Here is a 23,025-nt window from a genome sequence, read left to right as displayed (position 1 = left end):
TAAATCAAAGAGTTTTTATGCAATATTTATATAAAAGCTATATATATATATATGTAGGACTCCAAAGTGCTATGGTACTCTAAAGTGCGATGGTCACGCTAAAGTGCGATGGTCTACGCTAAAGTACGATGGTGTCTCACGCTAAAGTGCGATGGTTGTTTGTTCGCTAAAGTACGATGGTGTCTCACGCTAAAGTTCGATGGTTGTTTGTTCGCTAAAGTACGATGGTGTATATCGGGTTTATTAATAACCAAATAAATATATATAATATTTCATCTCAGGAACTATGTTATTCTGAATGTCTTTTTGTTTTTGTCCATGGGGTTGACATTTGGTTTTCGATCAATGAGTTTGACTGTCCCTTTGGTATCTTGTGTCCCTCTTTTATTGGTTACACGAAACAAAACGTAATATATATCATATTTATTGTATTATCTAGATTGTACATAAATAAAGATACATATTTTGTACATATATACAAGGACAACAGAGTAATCATTAATTATGCATTGGAGTCAAAACTGGGACAAACTCGTATCATTCATTTACATCAACCTGCAAAAAAAAAGTGAAAAATAATTTGTCAATAGGTAAAGAGGTCAGTCTTTTTATTGTACGCTCTTTGATGTGATGGTGAAAACAATTTGGACGTTAGATATCTTAAATGAATTCCTAGTTTTACATTTCACATGTCCATGTGTCAGTAACAACAATTTCCATTTTTCTTCACGTTTTAAAAGTTAGTTCTCCTACATCCGTTAATTGTTTTTTGTTTTAAGTTGTGTTTTTGTGTTGTTAAAAATTTACTGCACGGTATGGTATTTGCTCATAGTTGAAGGCTTAATAGTAACATAGCATTGATTAAATCCATGTGATCTAAACCCTATTTGATACACGAAACTAATTAATATCAATCATTTCACATCTCTCTAATTCAATCGTCAAGAAAAGTGACGTATCAATGTGTTTGAAAAGTACCTTCATTTTCTGATGAGCATTTTGTTGGGCATTTTTCTGGAATATTTGGCGATGAACATTTTACTTTTGGTGACTGACACATCCAAGATTCAGTAGTTGCTGCACTTCTTCGAAATCTCCTCGCTATATCTGTAATAACAAAGGCTGAATTTGTAAAAAAAAATCATTATACTACTACCAATTTAGGGACAGTTATACTTGAAAAGTTCTGTTGGTCAATCGACTGTCTTTAAGTCGATATGAAAATAAAGAGATGCGGCGTGGTTGACAATGAGATGAATATCCACTGGAGATCAAAGGACAAAGCAACATAACAAAGAATAAGAGTTAATAAACCACATAAAGCTGTGGAAATGTAAGTACACTGCCACGTCTATTTGTTATGTGCATTTCTGCTTGTATCAATGTAATGAGTTAAAATTCCTTTCTCAGCTAGTTTTCATTGTTTGTTCTTTTATTGTACACTTATACCACTGTCCCAAGTTAGGTAGTGTTACCACAGGGTTAAACTAGTTCATACTGATCATACCACATCTTCCTATCTTTACATTTAACCCAACTTTAGATTTCAGACATATATTTGAAGGATGAAAACAGAATGATAAACTTTAGGAGAGACATTTTCATTATATTAGGGCATATAAATCATACTCTTAATCTCTGGGAAGCACTTTCACAGAATGTATTCATAAACAAATTCAAAAATAGTTAAATGAGTATTCTTAAATCTCGAAATATAGCAGTCAATTTCAAAGAGTAACGCAATGTATTGAGTATTTTTTCTTTCGTTCAAACCCTGATTTACACACTATTTCTTATTTTTAAATTTACCTGGACCTGCACATAAACCATTTCTGCAAGGTTCCCTGCCTCCCGGACACCGGGTGCATGGGGGACCTGGAGTGAAAACAGGCTGTCCCACTATATTTCCTCTGAAAATACAAATAACATTCAACATGTCTTAAAAGTATATAGAAAAATCGACTGTAGTTGAGTCAAATGTCATTACAGCAAAGAAAAGTGCAATAATGATTTTTTTAGAAAGAGAGAGAAAAAAAGAAGAAAAATCGACATTTTAGCGGAAAATAGTAAGTAGTTACAATATACTGTAACATAGCCACAAGTTCATATCCTTGTGCCTCGTCAGTAGTTATAATAATTAGTTCCACGTTAATTGTAATACAAAGATCTTTGAATTAAAAAAAAAATCAGAAATGTCATATAAAAACACATTGGGGTTACTTAATATTACGGAATTTTATGCGACTGTCATACAAGTGAGAGGTTTAGCACCCTAAAACCATGTTCAATCCACCATTTTCTACATTGGAGAATGCCTGTACCAAGTCAGGAATATGACAGTTGTTGTTCATTCGTTTGATGTGTTTTTTCTTTTGATTTTGACATTTGATTAGGGATTTTCCGTTTTAAATTTTCTTCGGTGTTCAGTATTTTTGTTATTTTACTTTATACATTGGACAAGGACATGGCCATATGTTTAATTTCAATTTTAACTGTATTTTTAGTACAATCTCAAACCTCCACTAATGGCACAATGTAATATGTTACGAAGAGCGAAGAGTGAAATAAACCGCATAGTGATCGTCACTTATTAGTGAAGACTATTTGTTTACATATAATTATGTATTATTTTTATATTTGTTGTGATAGGTTGCTGTCTCATTGACGTATACCATATATATTATTTTTGTCATTACCGTTAGAATCAAATAGAAAAGGCATATACTCACTGAGGGTCATAAAAGCAGACAAAATACATGGCATTGCGATAGGTCGATCCTCTATCGTCCACTAACACTGGACAATAACTAAGAGTACATCCTAATCGACTCGTTCGTGACCATACTAACTAAAAATAAGATTTGCATTAAATGAAATGATTGCAACAATATGAAACAACATGTGAGTGCAGTTTCGATACACAGATTAAACCAATTGCTACTTCTACTCATTTGCTCGCCTAAATGTATGTGTCAGTGAGTAGTTTTTGCAGCTAAGTTTTGTCCGTCTGGTACTGATTTATTTAATATAAATTTCAATCATTTTCTTTTATTATATTGCAAGTTTGATGTTAGTATCTCTTATGTAGACGGCTTATGTACTTAAAAATAAGCCTAGTATCTGTGGTGAGATTTTTAGATATCAAGAATGCAAATTATGCCATTCATGCATTTCCCGTTTGAATGGTTTTACACTAGTAATTTTGGGGTCCTTTATAGCGTGTTGTTCGGTGTGAGACCATGCTCCGTGTTGAAGGTCGTACACTGATCTATAATGGTTTACTTTTTTAAATTGTTATTTGGATGGAGAGTTGTGTCATTGGCACTCACACCACATCTTCCTATAACTATATAGGTGAATATAAGTCTTTTCGGACAAACATCTTTTATACGTGTACAATTTCAGACTACAAGTACTATACGTTTTTTCATCAACAAACACATTAATTGATTTTATGTCTACAATTGTATTTAAACCTATCAATTACCTGTGTATAATGGCAAGCTGCACCACAAAATTGTAGCCTCTGTTGTGGACTTCTGCGTTGCCACAAACTGATCTCATTATACCAATTTCTTATACCGTCCATAATTGTTTCACGAGGCCTAGGTGCAGGACCAGTGCTAGACATGAAAGCCAAATTTTCTCCATAACCACGCATTTGATGTTCAAACCTACATCCTTCTGACCATTGTCCGGCACGAGCTTCCAAATCGCTATCCCAGTACTTAAATAAAATAATGAGGTTATGTGAAATTAAGAAATAAATTAACTACCCGGATTTCTCTTCATTTGGGTAAAGTTCTAAAATGAGATTTTTGTTATTTTAGTGTATGCTTGCTTTATTGCTTCGATAAGAACATTAAAAAGTATCAAGAGATGCACGCATGACCAGGGGTCTAGTATTGTAAGGCAACATGTTTACACTTTTTGCGAAATTAAAGATTTAATTTATGTAGTTTTTTTGTCGTTGTCGTGATACGTACGAGTTTCTCTCATATGACTAGTTCCTATAGATTAACATATTACATTTTCTAGTCGAATATATGTACCTTCACTGTATTCATATTTTCAGTACCTTTAAAATCTTATATATGATAAAATTTATTCTTATGCATGAGTACATTGTATTTGAATGAAGAACTTACCATATATTTCATATCTGCAGCATTTTGCCATGATCTGAGCATATTATGAGTCCTTTGGATTTCCCCTTTATATCGGTCTATATTCACCAATACAGCCGCGACTTGAATGAAGAGTAAACACAAGCCGACGAATAGGTGTGATAACATTGTGGTAAGAAAAGACGAATACATCATTCGTTGATTGGTGCCTGAAATATAAAATTTAAAATTCATTAAAGGGATTTTTTTAAGTTAAGTTTTAAATTTAATTACATTTGGTATTTATGCTTTTTACATATTTATTATAAACTTGTTTTAATGTTCTAATAATCCATATGATTTTCTAAATAATTCCAAGTATTACTTACTAAGAATTACTTCTTTCCTTTTCTTCACTTCTTCAACTTTATGAATGAAAGGATCAAACCTTGTCGGTATTTATACAACAAGAGCTAATCATGTAAACAGGGAAAAAAACTAACCAAGGTCTTGTCCCAATTAACATTGCCAACCGCAAATTTGTGTTTCCTTGTTTGTTGTGGGCACGTAAGGTTCCGACACTTTCTGCATTATACATAACAATAGCTTTGAATGTTTTGTTTATGTTGCCAATGAACCGTGCAAATCTCGTGTCGAAGACTTTTCGTGGCAAATGCATGTTTAATATATATTATATTCATACACTTCGTCTCAAGTTTTTCTTCACATTTTGTTCTACCGACAGCGGTATAAATTGATGTTGTTTGACGAAGAAAACAAAGTTGATGCAACTTTAAAAATATTTAAAATGATATTATTCTATGAAAGTTAAATATTTTACCTGCAGAGGCGCGACTTTGATATTTTAAAAACAATATAGTTTATTGGCATTAGTAAATTGATAGGCATATTTTTTAATACTAGGCATGTGCCAATGAGACAATACTCAACAAGAGAACAAATGACACAAAATTAACAACTGTAGGTCACCGTACGACCTTCAACAATGAGCAAAGCCCATACCGCATACAAGTTGTCGGATAGACACATGTAAAACGATTCAAAAGAGAAAAATAACGGCCTAACTTATGTACGAAAAAAAACGTAAAACACATATGTCACACATCAACAAACGACAACCATTGAATAACAGTCTCCTGACTTGGGACGACAGGCACATGCTGAAGAGTGTGGCGGGGTTAAACATGTTAGCGCAATCACAACCCTCCCCTATCCCGGACAGTGGTATAGCATTACAACATAAGAACGAACTATAAAAATCAGTTGTCAAAAGCTCAACTCATCAGATTGCTACAAATAGAAACACTACACAGAGTGTACGTGGATGTTTTATTCGTCTCGTGCAATTGACTAATTTTTAATTTGGTTAAAAGGAAATTGTTGGTCATTATTTCTGATTGACCAGCAGTATAAATAACGTGTTTTAATATATCATTCAAGTCCTTATTTACTAGTGCGTGAAGAAAACTTACAAAACTTTTTTGGAATAAAATCTATATTAAGTTTTTGTAGTGCCCTCATTATTTTCTATAAATATATTTATGAATGGCCATTCACTCTCGTGAAACAACTGTCCATTCAAATTTTGGTGTACAATTACACAAAAAATGAATGACCATTGTCCAGTGTCAGGTTTTAGATAACACATAGAACATGTATTACAACAGTAATACATCATTTACCACTGACCACTACAACGATTTCCTGTTGTGAACAAGCCTAAAAACAGGCAATTAGAGCAAGTCAGTAGTCCTTAATGCAGGGTGCTCAAACACAATGCTTAAATAATATTTCTAAATTTAGGAACAGGAAGCATGTCCTTCGTATCGCATTCACAAATAACTAAATACGACATGGGTGCGAAATTTTAAATCCTAAAATCTATGTTGAAGAAGCTCTAATGATTCAGTAACAACCGCGTACGTAGGACAGAAATATCTGTCTTTTCTGCTCTTTCGTCGGATTATTGTCTCTTTGACACATTTCCCGTTAAGTATATAAATGTTGAAATATCTAAATATGGGATAATAACATCGTTTTCAAAATTTACATTTTTTTGTAAATGTAAAAAAATCAGAAATCGTCAGATTAACCAGATTTATAGTCGCTTGTATTTCGCTAGAGATTGTGCGCTGACATCTTAATGTCTTGTTTTTATTACTCTTCAATTATGCACTGTTATCGTCATTTCATTGAACTCTCATCTTTATCTTTTAAATGTATTACAAATGATAGTAATACAGAAGCATGTACATGTTGTGTCTTGTACAGACTCTCCTTACCAACTGTGATGTTTGTTTTTAATGCTTTTTTGGTTGGTGGTCGATAATCGTTGCTTTATAGTAATACTTTCGCTTCATAAAAAGGTTTGTATGCCTTAAAGTGGTACCTAACACTACAGGGAGATAACTCTGTAAAGTCAGCTAAACGTTTCGGTTCAACATTTTTGAAACTTTTATAATTTTGTAAGAGGGTCAGAGTAAGTACTTTGACAAATTTTATGAAAATTAAAGGAGCCAAATTAATTTTAGTGAAAGTGTTGGTTACCACCTTAAACACAAAAATTTATAAAAGTTTTATAATTTGAAATGATGATCAATGATTGATGGATACCCTGAATTTAAACTATGGAGATCCTGAAATATTGCAGGGGCTTCTTACATACACCTATTAATATGTGGACTTAATACGAACTACATAATAAAGAGTCACACATTAGTTTTCCAATTAGAAAATGATACTTGATATTGACTATAATGTTATCACTATTTGAACTTGTGCGCTGTCCTGTTTGTACTAACTGAAGTTATAAAATTGAAGTTGGCTAAAACATGATCATCTTTAAATAGAAGAACTCGGAACACCTTAAAGATTCCTCATTTATATATACTCATTATACGAATAACCACTGTCCAGTTGTAGAACAGAATGGTGTCAAGCCATATTAGGTTTTTGGTTAACACATAAACCAACACAATACAACGTTAACAACTGACCACTACAACAGCGTCCTGTTGTTAACAAGCTTTAGTACAAACAATTAAATGGTCAGTAGCACGCACGCGCCAGAGCAATGGCAAAGAGCTGATCAATAGCACGTGCCACGTGGTCATTAAAAAAACAAGTACAAATATTTCTAAATGCGAATATAGGAAATCACAACATTTCTGCATAACAAAACACGAAAAGAAAGCAATATTAGCTCTTTAGGGTCGCAATTCGGAACAAACCCATAAATAAAATTATGACGCACAACCTTGCTACAGTTTAGAAATAATTTATAAAAACTTATTTAAGATGCATTCGAATCCAGTAAGTAAAAAGTACTTTTTGTCAAAAGATGAATATTCTCTTTATAAAGTTATTTTTATATCTTACCATCAGCCTTAAATCATTTGTCTTTGTTTTAGATATCGTTTAAGGTGAGACAGTTACAGGAATTAAAACAAATCAACAAAGATAATGCCCAACTGAGCGACAAACGCATTTAACCGGGTCATCTTTGATTTGCTACTAGTTTGTAAAAATATATATTTGTCCTTTTTTTCTTGACTATAACAGTACATACATGTGATATAAAGTATGTATACATAACAATAACATCTTAGAGAACCGTGTTACACATGTCCTCTACTAATTAAACAACACAAATTCTTCTTGTAGTTGAAATCAAATTCATGTTAATATTAAAGAAGTTTTTATAAGTTATTGGATGATAACAGTAGACTATTTGCTTTATGTCTCCAAAAAAAACTTTTATATCACCTGTTTAGCGAATAATATTTCTGCACAATAAGGTAGACACTATGTCGTAATATTTTTCATAAAAAGAGCTAAAGTTCCGTTTTTAATTTCATGAGGAAATATCGACGTGTTTTGCGAAATATTGGTTTTTGTTTTTTACTTTTTTGCATACATGTATACATATGTGGCATTTTGATGTAGTCAGTATAACTTTCAGGGTATATACTGAACATTTCTATATATTTCAAAACCCTGATATTAGAATGAAATATATGCATTACTTTTATCTTATCATAATTATTAATACTTTCACTTGGTTTAAGAATAATAAATAAATTATGAAATTCAACCAATTAACATCGCTTTAATAACAATAACAAATAGAAACAAAGTAGCTAACTTAGAATACAAGGTTGAATTTTGTAATTCTCCATATTATTCGGAAATAAAAGCAGCCTTTTGTTTGATATATTTCATAACTATTATTAAAAAAAGAAGATGCAGTATGCTTGCCAATGAGACAACTCTACACACGTGACCAAATGACACAGAAACTAACAACTATAGGTCACCCTTCGGCCTTCAACAATGTGGAACCTCATACCGCATAGTCAATTATAACAAACAAAAACCAACGAAATGACAAATGTAAAACAATTCAAACGAGAAAACTAACGGCCAAATTTATGTACAAAATAATGCATGAAAAACAAATATGTCAGCTACACAGCAGCAAACGACAACATGTATTTAGGAATGCATACAATGATTTCAACATCGTACCAGTGCAATTAATTGTTTACTTCTCATTTAAAAGAGTAAAACATATTGACATTTCATAAAAAACATAACATATAAAATACTAATACTTCGAAGTGTAAACTTTACGGCTAAAGAGATGATTATATGTTCTATTGGTATGCTTCCATTCGATGCATCTGAATTTGAGAAGCTTGTACAAATGAGTGTATAAAAAGGTGGTATAAAGAGGCTGCTTACAATGTAGCTTTTGAATGAATAATGATAGAAGTATGAAGGCATCTTTAAGAACCCGATTATCATAGTTCAGGAAATAAATGTGTCACATGTATATGACATGTTATATGTTTCATTTGTTACAGCCAGTCAATCACTGTTTCTCACATCTAGCATACATGTAGCTGAATGTAACTTATCATTGGATTTTCATTTTCAGTTAGTGGAGGAGTGACAAGTTAATATTCTGAAGCAACCCCTGAGTTCCTCCTTTTGTATTAAAATATAACCGAACATTCAATAAAACATTTATAAGTTTTAAATTTGTAAAATTCTTTTCACTTTCAAAAATTAAAAGTTTTCATAAATTTAAAAGTTTGGAACACAAATAAAACATTTTCAGTACAGTAAATTCTCAAACTATATTTATAAATCATACTTATGTATTTAAAATAAATAAAAACAAACCTCTTGTGTGATCTGCCAACACGTGCCATTTAAGGTCTTGCATTCGCTTTATATAGTGTCCAAAACATTGACATCACAGTTACTACACTTTCATGTCCCAGCTTTTTACTGTTTTCATGTTGAGTTTTTTTTTTCACCTGTTATTCACGTAAAGATTGCGTCATTTGATGTAAACCAGCATTGGTTTACCAATTTTATTTGTGTAACATTATACATCGATTTATATTTTTTCGTGATAAAAAAAAGATTGCTGTTTGACACTTTCGAAATAAAAAAAACCAAAACCATATTATTTTTGGAGACATCATTTAATAGTAAACTATGCCTGTCTGTCTGTTCGTGTTCAGTCACCAAAGTCTCCATATATAAACTTTTATAAGTTTGTTTTTTTATTTTATTTTTCCTTATACATGTAGTATATTTATCTAAGGGAGCTTGTATTTGAAGAGTGGGGCCATGTATGACTATGGTTTCTTTTATCTAACATATGATTTGTGTATAAGTATGTACAAAAATGAAGACAATTATTCGTACGGTGTATGTGTTTCATGCATATGCATTTCAGCCAATTTGTCAATTTCCAGAGCTCAAGCCTCTAAAATGCGTCTGTCATATAGGATTAAATTCGTGCAATCTTTTATTATAAGAATTTATATTTTCTCTCCTTTTACATTTAATGTGTATAGGAATGTATTACTTCCTCAATTTCGTAATAAGATTATTCCGAAATATAGTTTAGTCATGATTACATGTATATAAATGACGTATTTGAATGTGTGTGTTCTTCATTCAACGTAATATATTTAAAAAGTGAACATTTGACAAGACAAGGAGACAGCTTTTTCTTGTAATACACATATATAACACGATATTTCTGTCATATTTCTTTTTTTTGTTATCATTTCTCCATTTTCTTATGATTTATCCTCGATATATATATATATGCATGCCTTCGGAACGCTGTCCTTGATTGGAGACAGTTTATGCTAGGTCATATAAGTAAGATGACATAGAACAACGACAGAGGTCAGATCATTAAGGAGGTCATCAATTAGATCAAAATGTCACAGCGCTCGGATCATAGAAGTCATTCACCTTACGTCTCAACTCATAGACTAGTATCTCAGCTGAAATATTTGGATACCGCACTTTTTATTAAGTATTTATATAAAGAGCATTCTTATTGCCCAAGCTTACAAACAAATGCACAAAAAGTGAAAGCAGAGAGTTAGGTAGGCTTACGAAAATGTTTTATGTTATCAATATATATATACTTGGGTGAAATCTATTGGAGTCCATTTAGGTGTTTTGGAGGAGTTGCATCTACGAGAAGTACCACTTTCTTGATAAGATTGAAAATGTAAGGCGAAGTGCTAGGTGTTCGCAAAATGTGTGTGTATCGCCACTATCTTTAAAGTGAATGTTCAGTGCCAGGATTCGTGTCCTGTATACACGTTTTTACCGTGGATTGTTGTCATAGCATGAACCGGTGTTTTTGTTTTGTTCTTCATTTGGATCGTTTCATAGCGTATATACTAAATATAGTCCTGTTATCTATGATGAGTTTGTTTACAACCACTGGGTCGATGCCACTGCTGGTGGAAAAAGCTACCAAGGGTCTTTACGAAGTGTTAAGACAAGGTCGTCTACATAATCTTTCTATATGTAGTCAGCAGGATTTATTTGATAAAATGGTAAAGCCAATACTACTGTACGGTTGTTAAGTATGGGGTATTGGCAATAACGACATGATTGAAAGGGAACATCAAAAATTTTGTAAATTGTTATTAAGTCTGAAAACATCTACACCCTCTTATATGATTTATGGGGAGCTTGGGAGATATCCTATAGACTTGGACATAAAGACTAGATTGATTTCATTTTGGGGAAGATTAAACTCTGGTAAAGAGACAAAACTATCATATATTTTATATAAATTGTGTTATCACATGTCTATTAATGACAATGCGAATTTTTCATGGTTAAACATAATAAAGACTATTCTGAACGAATGTGGTATCCCAAATGTATGGGAAACGCAATCCTCTATAAATTGCAAGTGGTTAGTTTCATTCATCAAACTTAGACTTAAAGATCAGTATGCACAAGTCTGGCATTCTTTACTAGAAAACTCGCCAAAAGCACTAAATTACAAACTTTTAAAAGATTTTTTTGGAAAAGAAGATTATTTTGAAATTCTTGGAAACAAACTGTCTATTGATTTGTGTAGATTTAGGACCACAAATCACAAGCTCCCTAATGAACAGGGTAGATGGAACAATATAGTCAGAAACAATAGAATTTGTCTTCTATGTAATAAAAATGTTATTGGTGATGAATTGCATTATATATTAGAATGTAAATACTTTAAAGAAACAGGAAACATTATTATTTACAAAATGCAAATATTGTCAAATACAAACAGATTATGTCTTCAAAAAACAAATCAGTATTGATTAAATTATGTAAATTCATAAAGATTATTAACACAGGTGTATGTGCTCCTGGCTAAAATGGACTTCAGATATTTTCTTAGCAACTATTTTGTTTGCTCTGTCTTGTTGTAAATATTGTACATAGTTGCATGTCTTCTCTATACCTATGTATATGGTTTATTGAGAATAAAGATATAAATATAGTGGAGATATATTTCCCCGAGGGTATCACAAGCCCAGAAGTCAGCACTTTTTGTGCTGACATGAATTGTCATTGATATGGTTAAATTTATAAATTTACTGTTTACAAATTTTTGAATTTTTTGAAAAATCATTAGGCTTTTCTATGTTAGGAATAGAGTACCTTAGCTGTGTTTGGCACAACTTTTAGGAATTTTGGTTCTAAATGCTCTTCAACTTCGTACTTTATTTGGTCTTTTTAACTTTTATGGATTGGAGCGTCACTGATGAGTCTTTTGTAGACAAAACGCGCGTCTGGCGTATATACTAAATTTAGTCCTGGTATCTATGACGAGTTTATTTACAACCACTGGGTCGATGCCACTGCTGGTGGAGATATATTTCCCCGAGGGTATCACAAGTCCAGTAGTCAGCACTTTTTGTGCTGACATGAATTGTCATTGATATGGTTATATTTATAAATTTACTGTTTACAAATTTTTGAATTTTTTGAAAAACTATTAGGCTTTTCTATCTCAGGAATAGATAACATTAGCTGTATTTGGCACAACTTTTAGGAATTTTGGTTCTCAATGCTCTTCAACTTCGTACTTTATTTGGTCTTATTAACTTTTTTGGATTGGAGCGTCACTGATGAGTCTTTTGTAGACGAAACGCGCGTCTGGCGCATATACTAAATTTAGTCCTGATATCTATGATGAGTTTATGTACAACCACTAGTTCGATGCCACTGCCGGCGGAGATTCATTTCCCCGAGAGTATCACAAGCCCAGCAGTCAGCAGTTTTTGTGCTGACATGAATTGTCATTGATATGGTTATATTATAAATTTACTGTTTACAATTTTTTTATTTTTTTAAAAACTATTAGGCCTTTCTTTCTCAAGAATATATTACCTTAGCTGTATTTGGCACAACTTTTAGGAATTTTGGTTCTCAATGCTCTTCAACTTCGTACTTTATTTGGTCTTTTTAACTTTTTTGGATTGGAGCGTCACTGATGAGTCTTTTGTAGACGAAACGCGCGTCTGGCGTATATACTAAATTTAGTCCGGGTATCTATGATGAGTTTATTTACAACCACTGGGTCGATGCTACTGCTGGTGAATATTTATTTCCCCGAGGGTATCACAAGCCCAGAAGTCAGCACATTTTGTGCTGACATGAATTGTCATTGGTATGGTTATATTTATAAATTTCCTGTTTACAAATTTTTGAATTTTTTTAAAAAGTATTAGGCTTTTCTATATCAGGAATATATTACCTTAGCTGTATTTGGCACAACTTTTAGGAATTTTGGTTCTCAATGCTCTTCAATTGCGTACTTTATTTGGTCTTTTTAACCTTTTTGGATTGGAGCGTCACTGATGAGTCTTTTGTAGACGAAACGCGCGTCTGGCGTAAATACTAAATTTAGTCCTGGTATCTATGATGAGTTCATTTATTCATATTTTGTTATACTCAAGTTTTATCCTTTTGCACGAGTTGTAAAAGTGTAAATGTCCTTTGGTTTTTCTGGCTCTTTTTTACAAAAATAATTCTCAGTTAGACAAAGAGATTGACACCAATGTTTTCGTACGGTTATCATAATCATTTTAGCTCTAGTGGTTATGTCATCGAAAGAGTTTAAATAGCCATAACTTATGACTATTTACACTCTTCCGATGACAGAACCAGTATAGCTTAAATATCTGGATACCACGCTTTTTATTAATTATTTGCGAGCATTCTTATATATAAGTGCACACAAAATGAAAGCAGGAAGATGAGTAGGCTTAAAAAAATGTGTTATGTTTGCAAAATATATACTTTTTCAAAAGTAAAATAACAAAAATATCGAACTCCAAAGAAAACTTAAAACGAAAAATCCTTATCAAAATACAATGAAAACAAAATCCAAATCACACGAAACGAAACGATAGTTGCAAAATTATCAAGTTGTCTAATATATATCATGTGATAATTGCTGTATACAAGTTGTTCATTTGATTTGTGTGTTTATCTAATGTTAAAAATATTAGCTTCATAGTTGTGAAGTACAAATAAGAGAATGTATCTTGGGATTTAATCTTAGAGTATTATTATGTATTAAAAGGTCATTTACAGTTTTTCAAATCTTCATTTAATCTAAATATAGTAAAAGAGGTTAAACCTTTTGGTTAGTTCAAATCTATCAATTACTTATTTAACCACAAGTTTTCCTCTCTGTGGTTTGATCTGTTTGTTTTATTCACTTTTTGTATCGGATTACTTTGTTGTGGCCTGCTTTGAGAGAGTTTGTTTCCCATTTAATTTGACTTATTGTTTACAATACATTTGTACTAGCTGCCACGTGCAGGTATTGTCCATTTGACTTCTATATATTTGAAGAAAAAAATTCTTAAAAATTCATTTTTATGAATTAATAATCTTTTCCTTGATGTATATTACTATATGGTATATACGAACTCTGGCTATTAATTTCATAATTTTTGGTCAATATTTAAAAAAGTTTCCCATTAGGTCTCTATGTTAATTTTATTTTTTGAAGTGTTGATTACCTAATGGAGTAAGTATAAGTAGTGTAACGGCCTTCTATCAAAACAATAACAACATAAGTGTGCTTTTAATGTTTGTTTATTTGTATCATGTGACTTTACCAATTTGAATATTAAAGGACACCAATGATCAACACTTTGTGGTTTTGATTATTGATTTTATATCATTATATAAGTTAACTATAATACACAAGCTTTTCATGCTTTTAGCATGCATGTATAATAATAAAAAGAGGCTCTGAATAGTTAAACAACAGATTTCAGTTAATAAACATTCAGTTGTTTATTAATGTGCAAAATGCACATCTTGGAAGCAAACCAATTAGGAAAATAAAAACACATGTTTTATAGTTGGTAAATTCTGTCATTACTAAATGTCCACTAACATGACATATAAAGCTTAAGGTTAACATAAAAAAACAATATTCATTTTCATATCCTTTCCCTATAACATGTATAAAGTACTAGTTTATACTATATCTAATGTTTTTCTTTAAAAAGAAAATGAAAATTGCAGTTTCTTATACAGATAGAACAAGTTCACACTATACTTATATATAACAATCAATATATCAAACACAATTAATAATATTGCCGATCGCCCACAAGACTAGAAGGACACCGGATTTTATGCAAATAATATCTATATACATATATATAAACAATGCTTTCAATACGAAATGAAAACATTGTCTCCGTCATAAACGAACCCGCCGGCCAGGAAAAACCAACAACCAAGTTACCTTAGTCGATATGGAAACCTGTGTCCAAACCCTAATGCTCGGAAGATCGTCTCGAGAGTTGTACTTGGACAATACTGAAAGTTAGCTTAAGTTTACATAAACAAAATACCATCAAAATTTGTAATAACAAACAAAAATACCAATAATATATAGTACAAAAAACAAGAAAAAATCAAACATTAATGAACCAACATTAAATCTGAACTTGACCAGTTCGAAGTTGGCGAAAGAATGGTCTGATAGGGAAATAAACCCGCCAAAATGACCATTCACGTGATACCACAATTAATATCACGTATCCATACATATATTGAAAGAACCGTTAGTACAATAATTTTCCTCTATACTTCGAAACGCGGAAAATTATAAGTACACACTACACTTATATATAACAATAAATATATCAAACACAATTTATAATTGCCGATCGCCCACAAGACTAGAGAACTCAAAGAAAGGGCTGAAACGGATAGAAAAATATAATCTATAAACCTAAATTCTTAGAAACTGAAATTCTATTATCAAACGAATCTGCAATGTACCCGTCTTTACTTAAATCAGATTTCCAACGTTCATGCCTCTTAATACATCTCTCATTAACATCTGACTTGGCTGCTGCCGTAGCGCCACCTGAACGTTATGAGTGTAAACCTAAGTTAAGTTGAGGAGCAACCATCTTCAACCTTTTAACAATATTTTGCCTTGCTGCTGTATAACTAAGTTTCTTATTTTTATAAATTAACTTAGCTGTACCACCCGATCTAAATATGGGCCTGAAAACAAAATGATCAGAATCAACGTCCAACTAGATAAACCCAAATAACGCTTATACATCAAAAGGGGACATGCTTGAGAACTCCCTTTGGAAATCAAAATTTCGTTGCCCTGTCTATATTGATCAGTTTTGATATGCATCAAAAAGATAGACATGCAGTCCTCACATATCTTGATATCCCTACAAGTTAATGAACTTAATTCATCAAAACGTAAAAAAACCTGCATAAGCTATAAGTATCATAGTTAAATCCCTAATCACTAATGAATCACTAGAATCCTGATATATAGAACATAGTTCTCTAAGCATAATGTTATCAACTGGGTCTTTTTTCACGACTGGTTTACCGTTCCGCCTTTTGCAAGATTCTAATAGAAATGTTATGAATGAATTACTTGTAGGGTCTATGTAACCGTTCAATTCGTGAGCCCATTTTATAGAATAGACCGCGGACTGCAATACACTTGGTGAAGAATGTTTGTCAATAAGAAATGTTAAGTATAACGCTACATGTACTGGTTCGGCTGGTAAATCAGAAAAACCATGTTCATTAATGAATGACTTCCAACGATTAAAACCGGCGAAGTACTTCTTTGATGTATTTTCGCTTTTCGAGTCCACTATGTACAAAGCCATCTTTCCTGCCAAAGATCTCAACACATTGTTTTCTCCTACACCACTGCTCTCAACGACATTCTCAACGTTCTGTCTCAGTTTTAAACCTTAAAAACGCAAAAATTCTCATTAAAATCTGACAAATAAAGCAATCATACTAAATCTTAGAGGATTTTCACCAAAAATCCCGTTTGTACCGGTACCCTTTACTATAAGGTTGTATCTAGGCAAATAAATAACCTCCTTTATAAAATCTCTAAATCCGCCGTCTTTATATAAAAGTGGCCAATAAGGAGCAGATTTCCATTCAGGAATAACCAACATGCATTTAGCCTTGTCCTTAATTATCTTGTTTATAGTCATGGCAACTAAAGATGGAGGTGGCACTAACCAATTAGTATCACCTCCCCAGAACTGACCAAATGCGTTTATTGCCTCAGTACCTGGGCACCAAATTCTCGAATTAAAACGAGAGCTCTGTGCGTTGTAATGAGTAGTCTGTCAACAGTAAAAGGACCAAATGTACAACTCAGATCATTGAAAACGTTCTTTTCGATGCTCCAATCATCAGGATCCGTATGTCTACTTAAAAAATCAGTATGTTTATTCTCAGTTCTCGGTACCCAATTTGTTTGTAAACCTTTATTCTTCTTTGAGCAATAATTGAGAATATCTGTTACAACCTTCTGTAATTTGTATTTTTTGCTACCAACATTCAATATATGTGTCACATTCTTATTATCAGAATTTACTTTAACTGTCTTATTTTCAAGAAATAAATCATATGAGTTCAAAATTCTCCTAACCGTCTCTAATTCTCGCCAGGTAGAACTTTCAAATTGTTCACCCGCGAACCAATTTCCATAAATCTCATGATTTTCACTCTGAAAATCCAAAACTGTTGAAAAATATCCACCAAAGCCTACATCTGAGGCATCACAAAATAACTCAATATCATACATGTCAGTTAAATTAACTGAACAAATATCAACACCTACAAGATTAAGTGTTTTACAAGAGTTTTTCCAAAAACCAAGCTCATCAATAGCTTCTACTGTTATTCTAACAGGTGCGTTCCAACTAGCACGCGCTTGAACACAATCATATAAAAATCTTGTGTTCCGTCTAACGATATCACCCAAAACGATTTGCATAGAAATCAGCTGACCGATAATACTAGCCAAGGTTCGAGCACTGAACAAAAGTACTCCTTTTCCAATCTCGCTTAAAATACGACTCGCAGCTTTTTCTGCTTTGTCAATTCTCTCATCACTAACACAAATTTTTCCTATTTTTGTGTCCCAAATATAACCTAACCATTTCACGTACTGTGAAGGAAACCAACTACATTTTTCATGTGCAATCAAAAATCCAAGAACTTCCAATTTTTGTTTTACCTCTTGACTGTTTTTAAGACACGAGCTCAAATCTCGATCACCACCTAAACCATCATCTAGAAACATGATGATTCTTTTGCCTTCAGATCTCAAATGTTTGACTAATTCTCGTAGTACTTTTGAAAAAAATGTACCCAGCAGTAGCTAACCAAATGGCAGTACATTAAAAACAAAGTATCTAACTTTGCCTTCAAAATCCCATGAAAATCCTAAAAAAAACTTCTATGTAATTGACATATCTCAATATCGGGATAAGCCGATTTAAGATCAAAGGAAAACAGAAAATCATCCTTCTGAAACATATCTCGGACTACTTTTGTATCTTCATACTTAAATCTGAATTTGAACAAATGTATGTTTATGTGTCTTCCATCTAGTACAAGTCTGGGTTTGCTCGATTTGTTGTATGCAACCGTTAAAGGATTAACTACCTGCGGAACATTTTGTACCTCAGAAATACATTTTTTCTGTAAAAGATTGGTGATCTCATCTTGAACAAATTTCTTATTGTTTAATGACGATCTTTTGTTTTTAATTACAGCGTGTTGAGGCTCAGTTTTGAATGGTATTTTATAACCGTTTTCAATAACGTCAATAATGTGTTTGTTTTCTGTAATCAATTTCCATTGACCTAAATTGACCTTGAGTCTACCAACTGGCGAGACGCATTCATGCTGAACGGTAGTATACGTATCAATACACATCACCGTGTGAGTATTTTTAACAGTATTTGCTTTTGTAGTTACAGACTTATTGCTTGAATCACTGACTAAAGGCGCAAAGCGGCCTTGTATTACATTAATATTATCAAAAACTAAAATTTGTGAATAAGAATTACTTATCTTATTTTTCATGTATGGAACTTCGTCTACCCAATGACCCGTATTTCCACACTTGAAACATCTTCTAGGCTTAACAGATTTGGTTTCTTTCTCTGAATTCCTGCTATAAGGTGTTGGTCTTGGTTTTCCTTTCTTAACTTTTTCCGCCTTACTCTTTCTATCTGCTCTAGATTGAGCCCTCATCATTTTCTTTTCGTCTTCTGAGTCATCAGCGATGGGATTAGCTACGTACTCGCTGACGACTTTCCATCCAAGCTGGGAAGAGTCGGCAAGTTTAATAAGTTTTTGCCTTTCACGCACTTAGTCAATACCTTCAACAATCTTCATCTTCGCTGTCTGCACTGACTCAATTCCTAACTCTGGAGCTTCCAGGCTGGCTTTAGCTTCTTTCAGATTGGTTAGCACTTTCACTTCATGACGATACTGGTTTTCATTTCCTTTACGCTGGAAACTATAATTGTCAGTCATGGTTTCTTCAAGCTTGGCTATCTAAGTTTGGGAAATCTCCTGCTGTGAATGTTGCAGATTTGATTGGAAAGATGAAAGCCTACTATCCATCACTGTAGTTATGCTGTTTAGAAGATCTTGCTGTGAAGAAGAAACTGCATTTTTCACCTCGCGTAGAATAACTGCCTTAATTGAATCGTCTAAATCGGTGTCCATCTTGACCAGTTCGAAGTTGGTGAGAGAATGGTCTGATAGGGAAATAAACCCACCAAAATGACCATTCACGTGATACCACAATTAATATCACGTGTCCATACATATATTGAAAGAACCGTTAGTACAATAATTTTCCTCTATACTTCGAAACGCGGAAAATTATAATTATTACAATCACATGACATGAAATCTAAGTTTAGTTGATGGTCAGTAAAGGTCATCTTAATATTTATATATGCAAAGTCACATGGTAAAAATAAACAAACATTAAAAGCACATGTATGTTGTTATTGTTTTGATAGAAGGCCGTTACACTACTTATACTTACTCCATCAGGTAATCAACACACCAAAAAATAAAATTAACATAGAGACCCAATAGGAAACTTTTTAAAAGATTGACCCAAAATTATGAAATTAATAGTCAGAGTTCGTATATACCATATATTACATCAAGGAAAAAATTATTACTTCATAAAAGTGAATTTTTAAGAATTTTTTTCTGCAAATATATAGAAGTCAAATGGATAATATAACGTATACGAATGTTGGTCGTGGATCATACCTATATCACGTGGACAAAAATGCATAGTCACATGCCTGAACTTAGAAAAGATCAAAGAAAAGAAATGTTATATGCCTTTCTGGTTCTACAAAACACTGTCAGTGGAAGAAACTTACCGTTACGGAGCACTTACTATCACCCGGTATTTGGTTGGTTACGTGTTGCTCAGTCTTTAGGTTTTTTATGTTGTGTTGTTTGTTCTATAATAAACTTGTTTGGCTGGTTGAATTTTTTTTTTTTTTTATTATATTTGATGTGTTCCCTCAGTTTTAGTTTGTGATCCGGATTTGTTATTTCCTGAATCGATTTATGAATTTTGAACAGCGGTATACTACTGTTGCCTTTTTTGTAGCCATGACGTTGTCAGTTTATTTTTGAATTATGAGTTTTAATGTTGCTCTGGTACCTTTCGCCTTTCTTTTATTAATTACGGATGATGTACACATATTGTATTTAGAACGCAATTAATGTGATACTCATTGAGGGAACATTACTACTAGTTCGCTTTTATTTACAGCTATGTTCATAATGCTAGCAAGAAAAAAGTTTGGTTGACTTGCTTGCTTTTTTTGTATCAATGTTTGCTCAAGCATTGTAATTAAGAGTGACATATGAAAATAATATACAAAGGTGGATTTTTAACATTATATTTCAATTTTATTGGACATTGTCAATAATCAAATTTAGGCTAAAAACAGGCGTAACTCCGGTTACCTATATTGTTTGCAGATTCAATCTGAATTAAAATGCTTGAGCCAACATCTAACAGATCTAAGAGTACTTGCAGTTACTGACAGCGAGTTCAAATTCACTAACAACTAAAAACAATCATTTTGCTAATATAGTTAATATTGATACAGAAATTCCTGATAATAATGAGCCTCCTCCATGTCATTTAAATAAATTTGTCGTCACTGAGAAAGAAATTTTAGATCAGTTAAAAATCTTGAATGTTAACAAACCTGCTGTACCTGACGGTATAAGTCCTAGAATTTTAAAAGAGGTTGCTAACTTTATTTCTAAACCATTAACTAAGTTATTTAATATGTCTCTATCAGTTAAACAGGTTCCACTGTTATGGAAAATTGCACATGTTAATCCTATTTTTAAAGTAAAAGGTAGTCCACATTCAGCTCTAAACTATCGTCCAATATCTGTTACTAGTATTGTTTGTAAGATTATGGAAAAAGTTCTATTTAAACATTTGTATAATTATATGAGAAGTAATAACCTTTTGTCAAAGTTTCAATCTGGGGCCTGGTTTTCGAAAGTATCTTACGACTAAGACATGTCTTATGATGGTCTTAGGACATGTCATAGTCGTAAGATATGTTTTCGAAAGTGTCCCATGTTACGATTTGTCATAACTTTTGTCGTAAACTTAAGATCCATCGCGACATGACTTATGATGGTCTTATGATTGTGAACTAAAAGTTTAATTTTTTTTTCAAGTATTATTTCATGTTAATTGCAATAAAAATATTTGATGTGTTTCTCAGTTAGCATTTAGTAAAGATTTTATTTTTCTCAACTACGTGAATTAAAATTTGAATCTCCTGGGACATACGTTTTGGAATTTTTTTCTAACTCATGGTTTTGTATAAGAAATATACATATTATTTCGTTCCCAGTATATTTAATAGTACTATATTAACGTATGTGCACGGGTATTTCGTTAAGCGGGTACTCGATGTACCGAATCTGAAAAGTATTCACAGTTAAATAACAATGCATGTATGATAATACACGAAAGCGAAGTTCAAGATTTATTGTTCAAGATTTATTATATATTATATACTAAATTTAAACAAAATTATTAACTCATATTTCAATTCCTTTTTGTAAAAAATTTCATGTTCATTATAATGAAAAAAATAAAATATTCGTAAATACTAAGAATGATTATAATTAATGTGTTCATACTTTTCATTTTCATTTTTATATTTATCACTTTTTAATCATTATTTAAAATAAATAAATGTTCACATATGACAGACATAAGAGCATCATAGCAATGACTCTCTTAAGACAGCTTTGATTTACATCCTATGACATATCATATGATAGTCATAAGATGATCATAAACTATGTCCTAAGATATATCTTATGACATATCTTATGATACTTTCGAAAACCAGCCAGGTGACTCAACTGTTAATCAGTTAATTGAAATATATCATAAAATAATTAGTAATATGGATAGTGGGAGGGATGTAAGGTTTGTATTTTGTGATGTATCTAGAGCTTTCGATAAAGTTTGGCATAAAGGACTTTTATTTAAACTTAAACAATCTGGCATAAATGATCAGCTCTTATCTTGGATAGAAAGTTATCTTTCAGATCGTCAACAAAAGGTCGTTTCAGAAGGGTTTTCGTCAACTCTAAGAAGTATACATGCAGGTGTCCCCCAGGGATCAGTTTTAGTGCCCTTTCTGTTTCTTATTTATATAAATGATATAGTTAATGACATTTCTAATGATATTAGACTTTTTGCAGATGACACCTCCTTATATAGATGATGATCCTGCTGTAGCAGCTGCTTCTTTGACTGATGACTTGGGTGTTATCTCAAATTGGGCAAAATCATGGGCTGTTCAATTTAACTCTAAGAAAAATGGGGAAGAGGTTGAGAAAATAAATATTCACTGTCATCTTGGGATAACATTTCAGTCATCACTTCATGGAACGCACATATTGATATTATTTATAAAAAAGCATGCTCTCGTCTATCTGTGCTTCGTCAAGTCAAACATTTATTAGATAGGAGTTCACTTATACGTATTTATTATGCTTTTATTAGACCTATATTAGAGTATGGTGATGTTGTATAGGGCAATTGCTCCCAGCACGAGTCTGAGCTTCTTGAAAGTATTCAGATAGAAGCCGCTAGAATTATTACAGGCTTACCACGTAATTCCTCCAGACAAAAACGTTATATTGA

General features: G+C 32.3%; 1 protein-coding gene across 1 annotated transcript; it reads right to left on the bottom strand.

Moving 5' to 3' along the window:
* Positions 1–1,786: 1,786 nt before the first annotated feature.
* Positions 1,787–4,518, bottom strand: LOC134705433 (cysteine-rich secretory protein LCCL domain-containing 2-like). Its single transcript, XM_063564164.1, has 5 exons — positions 4,496–4,518; positions 4,149–4,336; positions 3,488–3,727; positions 2,730–2,848; positions 1,787–1,910 (listed from the first exon to the last, which is right to left on the bottom strand). The coding sequence occupies exons 2-5, from the start codon at positions 4,320–4,322 to the stop codon at positions 1,787–1,789; spliced, it is 657 nt and encodes a 218-aa protein (XP_063420234.1). The 5' UTR covers positions 4,323–4,336; positions 4,496–4,518.
* Positions 4,519–23,025: the final 18,507 nt, after the last annotated feature.

The sequence above is a fragment of the Mytilus trossulus genome, chromosome 1 (assembly GCF_036588685.1).
Source record: "Mytilus trossulus isolate FHL-02 chromosome 1, PNRI_Mtr1.1.1.hap1, whole genome shotgun sequence".
Classification (NCBI taxonomy): Eukaryota; Metazoa; Mollusca; class Bivalvia; order Mytilida; family Mytilidae; genus Mytilus; species Mytilus trossulus.
Note: the sequence above shows the minus strand (reverse complement) of the source record. Positions and strands in the feature narration are given on the sequence as shown.

What these genes read in the sequence shown, in the direction of transcription:
- LOC134705433 (XM_063564164.1), bottom strand. Translation starts at nt 4,322, where the DNA reads ATGATGTATTCGTCTTTTCTTACCACAATGTTATCACACCTATTCGTC. An exon ending in CTGCAGATATGAAATATATG is followed by an intron (nt 3,728 to 4,148) that starts GTAAGTTCTTCA and finishes ATTTTATTTAAG; the next exon opens with TACTGGGATAGCGATTTGGA. An exon ending in CAGCTTGCCATTATACACAG is followed by an intron (nt 2,849 to 3,487) that starts GTAATTGATAGG and finishes TCTTATTTTTAG; the next exon opens with TTAGTATGGTCACGAACGAG.